This window comes from Pezoporus occidentalis, unplaced genomic scaffold (genome assembly GCF_034315485.1).
Source record: "Pezoporus occidentalis ecotype Australia unplaced genomic scaffold, CSIRO_AGI_Poc_V1 ctg223, whole genome shotgun sequence".
Classification (NCBI taxonomy): domain Eukaryota; kingdom Metazoa; phylum Chordata; class Aves; order Psittaciformes; family Psittacidae; genus Pezoporus; species Pezoporus occidentalis.
Window position 1 is genome coordinate 2,222,101 of NW_026914106.1, and position 8,004 is coordinate 2,230,104.

An 8,004-nucleotide genomic window follows, 5' to 3' on the forward strand; every position below is an offset into this window, starting at 1 on the left:
TCCCCCCCCTTTCCCTTTCCCTTCCCCACCTCTCCGCCCTTCCTCCGCCTTCTCCCTCCGCCCCCTTCACGCCGCGCTCCGCTCTCCCTCACACACACACACACAAACACGCCCGCACGGAGCCATGCCGAAGAGAAAGGTACGTGGCGCCGCCGGGCCCCTCTCCGCCGTAGGGGCCTACAGTCCCGGTGTCGTCCCCCACCCCAACCCTTCGCCGCTAGCGCCTGTGCGGTGTGGGGGGGGGGCGGGACTCCTCCTTTCCCGTTCCCCCCCCCCCGCCCGTTCGGGGCGGTAACGGGTGTGAGGCGGTAACGGGGGTGAGGCCGCAACGGGCTCGGCGGTGGGGGCGGGGCGGCGAGGACACCGTTACCGGCCGCGCCTTGGGGGGGCGGACTTAACGGGGGAGGGGGAGGGGGGCGCGCGGAGCGGGGCCGGTCCGATCCGGTTGGTTTTGGCGGGAGGTCGGAGTGAGGGGGGGGGGGGTGGGGAGGGAGGGAAAGGGCGGGAAGCGGCCGCGCTGCTTTGCCGCCAAAACCGCCGCCCCGCGGGGGCAGCTGTGGGCGGGAGCGGGGCCTCCCTGCAGGGGCAGCGCCGCTTCCCCGCCCCGACGTGGGGTGGGTCGCGAAGGGGCCTCCGCCCGGCCCGGGGATCGCAGGGGCGGCCTCCAGCCCCTCCCCGGATCCCGGAGCCTGGCACCTTCCGGGGGGGGGGGGGGGGGGAACAACAACGTTTCCCTTTTGGGATGGGGAGGGTTAAAAATGGCGGCCGGTGCGGGGCTGGGGACTGAGAGTGCATCCCCCGAACTGTCCGGTGCTTCTGTTCACGTCCTAGGCTGAAGGAGAGACCAAGGGCGATAAGGCCAAAGTTAAGGATGAGGTAAGAAGTTCCAGTATTCGAGGAAAGTTGGATCATGGAGTGTTTACGTTGGAGAGAAGTTGAACTTTGTCGAGATAAAGAAGTGGGGAGCAAGGGGGGGAGGCTTGGGCTTGATGGAGTCTGGTTCTTCAAAGGATTAACTCTCTTTTAGACCTCTCTTTTAGCCTTGACCATGAAAAGATCTACTTTATTACTGTCAGCTATTAGCAGGGGTTCAACTGGAACGGTCTCCCTGTTCCTTGAGAACAGGGGGGCAAAAAGGGAACTAGAAGCTTAAACCTGGGATTTTACTACTTTGAAATGAAAGTTCCTGTATAAGCTCATATTCCACCACATTAAATGCAGTCATTTTCCTTTTCAAACAGCCACAACGGAGATCAGCGAGGTTATCTGCTGTGAGTATTCTCGTGTCGAGCAGAGGTGCCCCAGCATTGAGCAGGTTTAAGCTCAGTGTTAGGTACTGCATCTGTGTGCGGTATTCTGGAGAGACGCATTGTTCAGTTGAAAGAAAGTTACTGGCTTAACAAATTGCCCCATTGTGTGGTGCTGTGGGAGCAGGAGAATAATGGATAACCCAAGTAAGTGCTTCAAGTTCAAGTGTTTTGATTTGCTTTCCTATTGCTAAACTGTTGGGGTTGAGTGTTTGTTTTAAAGCCAGGTTGTGGGTGTTTCTTAAAATAACTTGACTAATCTAAGGGGTGTTTCTCACTTACAGAAGCCCGCTCCTCCCAAGCCAGAGCCTAAACCTAAAAAGGCAGCTCCAAAGGTAAGTTGTTGTGGCAGTGATTGTTGAGACATAAATGCGTTGTGAGGGTTAGATTAGTCCAATCATAAGTAGCAAAACGATAGTATATGTGGGGATGGAATTGAGCTGCATCACCACTTCTAGAAACACTGAAAACCTTGGAATTTTACAAAATTGGCTTTAAAAACACCAAAGGGAAGACTCTTTGGAGTTGTCAGTCTCTTAAACGCACACAGTCGTGTGTTGTGTTCTCTTGTCCTGCTAACACCCAGGGTTGGGTTTTACCATGGTAGTTCTTGGACTCTGTCAGTAACAGCGTATCTCATCTTCCATTTACAGAAGAGTGAGAAGTTGCCCAAGGGAAAGAAGGGGAAGGGTGATGCTGGCAAGGAGGGAAACAACCCTGCAGAAAATGGAGATGCCAAAACAGACCAGGTATAACAGCAGATCTGGCAGCGTGTCTCACACAGACAGGTCTTGGCTTGTGCTAACAAATTATCACTTGATCATTTGGACCTGTTGCTTCTGACATTAACACCACATCTACAGGTGGGGGTGTTGCTTGGAGCTTAAAGAGTTAAAGTTGCCTGTTTGCCAGTTGAAGCTGCCACGTGAAAATGACTGGTCTGCCTTGCTCTGAACTGCTGTAATAAAGCAACTCCACGTTGCCTTTAGGGTACCTGGAATGTTAGATTTCACGTTGTTAAAAGTCAGAGTGGTGACAGATATGATTCCCTCTGTCCAGAGGACTGCTCTTAAGAAGAGCAGATCACCAGCTGTTGGTGCGAGCGCACGGTGTGTATTGACTGGTTCCCTTTCTCTTCCAGGCACAGAAAGCCGAAGGTGCTGGTGAAGCCAAGTAAAATGTGTGAATTTTTGATAACTGTGTACTTCTGGTGACTGTACAGTTTGAAATACTATTTTTTATCAAGTTTTATAACAATGCAGAATTTTGTTTTACTTTTTTTTAAGCTATGTTGTTAGCACACAGACCGCTTTGTTGTTGTGTTGGGGGGGGGGGGGGGGCAGTGGGGACAAATGTCACTTAGTCTATTTCTCAGAACCTAAATTTTAATAAGAAAAGTTATCCCCGTCTCCCAGTTTTTTGGAAGAAGAGCTCTTCCTGAATAGAGGAGGAAGAGATCCCTTCATGCTGCACACGTGTTGAGCTCTGTGAAGTGCATCCGACTGAACATCAAAGCTCCCAAGATGCCCGTTGCTCACTTCCAAACGGCAGTTTGTAGATCCCTTTATGTTCCCTTTGGTGTCCACGTTGTTTACCCAGATCCATCACTCCGAAACAATGGCAAAACAGGAATTTTGGGACTTGCCATCCAGTGTGTTGTCAGGGGGTACAACAGCTCTGCCAGGAGCTGCGCTTCCTCTTTTATATTGTGGATCTTCAGATTAAGAAACCTGCATTTTAAGTTTTGTTTTCCTCTCAAAGTCAGGGTAGGTTTGTGAAGAGTTGTTAAACAACATGCTAAATGTGAAAGTGTCCACCCTCACTCTAAACTTTTCTCTCTACCAAGTATGAAATGAAGATTCTTCGGTTTTATAGCAACTTTTACGTTCTGGTAGTCCATGGAGGGAGGGGAATTTGACAGTTGTTGTAAAATGTTGCAGATTGTAGCCCATGTCCTGCCTAAATTACCATGATTGTTTATGAAAAGTACCTTTAATAAAGCTGGATACGGTTTGGCTTGGACTGTTCTCAATGCCTTTCTAATTCCTCGTTGCTTTTATTTCATCTCTGATGTGGTTAACATCAGAAGAATACTTGCTGTGTACGTGGTTGTACTTACGCAATGTTTTGCTAATGGCCAATAATTTTGTTTTAAGCATCTTTAATTCAGATAATTAATTTGGGCTTAAGTGAAAGGCAACATTTTCCTTACTGAAACACTAGATAGCTGCAGCATGTTTTGAGACTTACTGGGAGGCCCAGAATGGAGCACGTAAGTGAATCTACCAAGATAAACGATCTTCATTAATGTCTAAAAAGGAGCACTACACAAAATGGGGAAGAACACAGCAACCTTGCAGTTGCTGCAGCCAGAAAAACGGGGGTATGCTTCCCTTGGTTGTGGAACCAGAACTAGCTTCCTACCTTTGATGATGTGTTAGATTTCTGCACTTAGGCTTGAATATTGTTGCTTCTGCTAATGAAATACAGACTTTGCTGTGGTTAGTGACTAAGGAGGAAACAAGATTTGTTGAATAAAAGTGCACCATTTGTATTGTCACTACTTGTAGAGCAGAGCAAAACCAAAAGCTCTGATGTGTCAATGTCTCCTGCAGTCACCTCTTAGATGCGTTTTCTTCCTATCTTTGCTTGGCTTTTCTGAGGTTTCAGTGTCTGTTACTGAGGAAGTTGTGACCTGTTTGAACCTGTGCTGTTTTCAGAGGGAATTCAATGAAAAGGAACAGGGTGAAGTGTCACAGCCAGAAAATAAGTGTCAAGAGTTCTAGAAGTAGCCTAGAAAACAGCCAGTTTGAGCTGTACGGATGCGAACTGCTCTCCATCCCATATTATCATAGCTGCTATGTCTTGTATTCACCTTAGCAAGTGTAAGAAAAATCATGATGAATAATTTTGTGTGTACCCCCCCAGAAGTGGCAGCTTAGAAATGGCCAACAAAAATCCCAACATCTTGCTTGAGCAACCAGTGATGGGCTGTGGCTGGCAAAAGACCACGGCTCCCCAGGAGTGGACCAGGCAATGCTGCTGTCCAGGGCCTTCAAGAGATGTAGCTTGTGAGAAGCTTGTGATGGGGCGAAGTGTGTCCAGGAGTTGGGAGAAAGGCTGCTCAGAAGCAGAGGTGTTGCTCTGTGTTGTTCCACCTCATCCCATGGCAGAGCCACCTTGTAGGGAGCGTGGCTGGTTCTGGCACCAGAGTGAGAAGGGCTGGTGGTGGGTTTGAGCTCTGAATCTCCAGTGAGTGAATTCTTAACTAGCAGAGGGAACTGAACTTGAGGCTCTGGAGTGATCTGAGATTTGGGGACAACCTGGGTGATGCTGTAGACCACATTAGATTAGATGTAGATTAGATGTTTTAAAGCAGAAAGTTTGCAGAGCTGCATGTTGTTGGGCTTCTAGAAAGTGATGAGTTGCCAGTGGATGAGGTTTGGAAGGGGTTGCCACTCACCCCGTTGCCAGCTGGAGTGCCGTGGTGTTCCCTGCGAACATCTCTGTGGTTGGAAGGCCTCTTCATCCCCTAGTCATTAAATCAAGTGCAGCTAATGAAGTGGAATTGCAGGGTTGCTGTTTGCTGAAGAACTCTCTGCTTAACTACTACTTAATCCTTGCAGTGCCTGGAAGTCTAAACCATGCAGTGCTCTCCTGTACAGGATGTCTTCAGCAGCCCAGCAGGAAAATGAGTGTTTTACGTGGTAACTGCCACGTAAGTCTCTCTAGTTACTCCACTGTGTCTTTTACTGCTAACAGGGAACTTCCAAACCTTGCTGTGTCTTGGCTGTACTGAATCTACTGCCTTAATGTCTTTGCCACGCGTGTTACTTCACGCTGATACCATAATATGCTTTGGAAAGTACTGATCTTTTCACTTTTGCTACAAAACTCTATTTTTCCTTTATCCTGGTCTGGAATCCCTTTGTTGATCAGAAAATCCCCTCCCCTCCCTATATGTAAAAGTCACTAGAGCAGCTTTAGCTCACCTGGATGATCCATGGTGGGTATTCTGCCTGGCTCTGCTCTGCCCTGAAGTGACATTTGGATTGAGTGCTGCAAGGTCTGAAGCTCTTCCACATCCAAGGTGTTTCCTGCTGGATGTGCCCCTGTACTGGAGTTCTTGGCCTGTTGGGCTTGACTTGACATGCAGGGCTCATCTATGTCTCCTGAAGCAAATAGAGGGTAAAGGATGCTAAAGACAGTAAATCCAACTAATTAGTTCTGTAAATTAAAAGCTAAAGAGCAGACAAGGCTGTTCTGCAATCCGTGAATGTTTAGTGGTTAGAATAGCCGCAAATCTGCATCTCCAGCTGCCAGAATGCCTGAAGCTAAAAATAAGCTTTTCTGTTAAATTGTAATCATTTTACATGGAAAATTGTCTCTGTGTATCTGCTGGGAATGTGATTTATGGTGCCGGGTGCATTTGAAAAGCCAGCCTGTCAGGTGGTCTTTACATTAGCATGTGTTTTGTCCTGTCTGTTCAAGCTTACAAAAACTGGAGACCATCAGTGTTTGATGGAAACAAAGCTAACCTGAAAAACTACCCAAGGACCTCCTGTTGAAGGGTACCAGTGCAATTACTTTCCAGCTTAAAAGGCAGAGAGCATCCTATTTTAAATCTAGCTGAGGATCTGAGCATTTAGAAAAACTCCTGGGAATGCATAAAACCAGTTCCTGCTTGCAGCTGGTTGTTAGGAAAGACCATGGATTGCAGTAACTTCATGTAAAAATGCAAGTATCAGATGTGCAAATAGCAGTCAGAGCTCAACTGTGTTCTGGAGCTTTTGTCAAGGATCCTCTCTAGGAATCTGTTGTAGGAGACATCCTCCTCCATTTTTTTGTCCTCTGTTCTTCAATGCTTCTCCAGTGTTGCTATGATGAGGACCAGCAATGACGTTCTGAAAGGGCAAGGAAGCTGGGGTCCTGGTAATGTTTAGAGAGCTCTACTGCTTCATTTTTGCTGGTTACTGTACACCTTGCAAGCTGTGCCAGGCTCTTAGGCAGTGCTGGGTACAGCAGATGAGTCCTGAACTTAAATAAGACACAAAAGCTTTTTGTCTTTCTGCTAATTACCCCAGTTCTGAACACTTGCTGTCAACTGACATGATAATTTTTCTCGTTCTGCTGTCTGATACCTTTCCCACCTTCATTTTATCCATCTTACAGAAAAACCCGAGTTTCGCAGGAGATGTACAAAGAACTAGGAATCTGATGTGATATGTCAGGGGAATCTGGTGCTCAGAGTTGCAGCTGCAAAGGGAAACAGCCACATCCAGGATCCAGAGTCACTACTGGCAACACAAATGAGTAGGTTCAGTCTTATCAGGCCTCAAAAGAAGTAGTCGTGTACCAGTATGGTTTAAATCCATGCAGAATGGCTGTGCTGCTAAACTGTATCTCAGTTTATTAATTTCAGCACAAATTGCCTGGGAAATAGACCCAAACTGCTGTTAGCATTTATTTGCCTTTTAATAGGTGAGATTGCAAAGAGTGACCAACTTCATAGCAGTGCTGAAACCGTTGGCAGGCTTCCACTGAGCCTGCGGATGATTCTTGTTTTCCAAACACTTCAGACTCTTGCTGGGGTCGTAAGAACATTTAGAAGATGGAGAAGTGATAAAGGAAAGTCTCTGGACTCCCCCGAAGTAGTGATGATTAAAACCAAGTAGAAGTTAATGTGAGCTAGTTGCTTTCCAGTGGGTCACTTACCTTAATCAGAACCACCTTTCCCCTGACCGTGTTTTTGCTTTCAAGTTGAAGTGGATTGGGCTAAAAACCCCATGAGAACGAGTGAACTCGATTGTGTTGGGAAGACTCCCCAGGAATGACACACTCCTGTCCCTGCTCCTTCCTGTGCAGTGCCCTTGGATTAACAGGTCTGAGTTTCAGGATAAATTCCTCCTGCAGCAGTTTTCATCTTGCATTCCTCGAGCTCAATTATAGTTGGAAAAAGTGACAGTATGCTTGTCCTGTCACCCATAGCCCTGCCCTGGGTGGTATGGGAAGGAACAAGGAAAGAAAAGGGACTGAATTTCAGGGAGTGCACCCAGTGAATATTGAGTCACAGGATCATGTGTGGCAGAAGAATTGCCTGGCTTGATAGTACAGGGATTTCATTGTTCCTAAATCATCCCAGATATGCTAATACCATACCCAGGGACTAATAGTGCTGACGGTAATCTCTGAGAAATGGGTCCTTGTCCTGCACTTTGGAGGGGTGAAATGGAGCTGGAGTTAAACTCACAATGTACAATGTGAGCCCATCCTCATTTGCAAGGGATGGAAGGAGGTGATTCCGAGTAAAGTTTGATTGAGGCTAATGAGGAGGAGATACTGACTAATAGAGAGCTGTAGTAAGCTGCCATTAGGAAGGCTTCTGATGTGAAAGGCTGGGCCTTTTTAAAAACCTATTTTGGTTTATTTGGGCCTATTTGGGCCTATTTTGACAATCTTTTTGGGGGTTTAACCATCTCCTTGCAAAGGAAATTTTTAGGGTGCCAGAAAATCCACATTGTGGCAGAAGAAACATCAAAAGAAAACATTAGGAAAACTTCCTAAATGTGAGATCTGTTACGATGCATTAAAGCCTCCAAATAAGAACATTTCATTGCTTTAAGTGCATAAAACCAGCCTGGAGAGGGTACTAAGGGAAGGTAGAAGGATGATCCTGCAGTGGCTGCAGGTGTGTAAC

The 8,004-nt window shown here is 47.0% G+C and overlaps 1 protein-coding gene across 1 annotated transcript; it reads left to right on the forward strand.

Annotated features, from left to right (window-relative positions):
• Positions 1–3,334, forward strand: HMGN2 (high mobility group nucleosomal binding domain 2). The gene is made up of 6 exons (XM_062620809.1): positions 1–139; positions 832–876; positions 1,242–1,271; positions 1,592–1,642; positions 1,961–2,056; positions 2,449–3,334. Exons 1-6 carry the CDS (start codon positions 125–127, stop codon positions 2,482–2,484), a joined length of 273 nt encoding a protein of 90 aa, XP_062476793.1. The 5' UTR covers positions 1–124; the 3' UTR covers positions 2,485–3,334.
• The last annotated feature ends 4,670 nt before the right edge of the window (positions 3,335–8,004 follow it).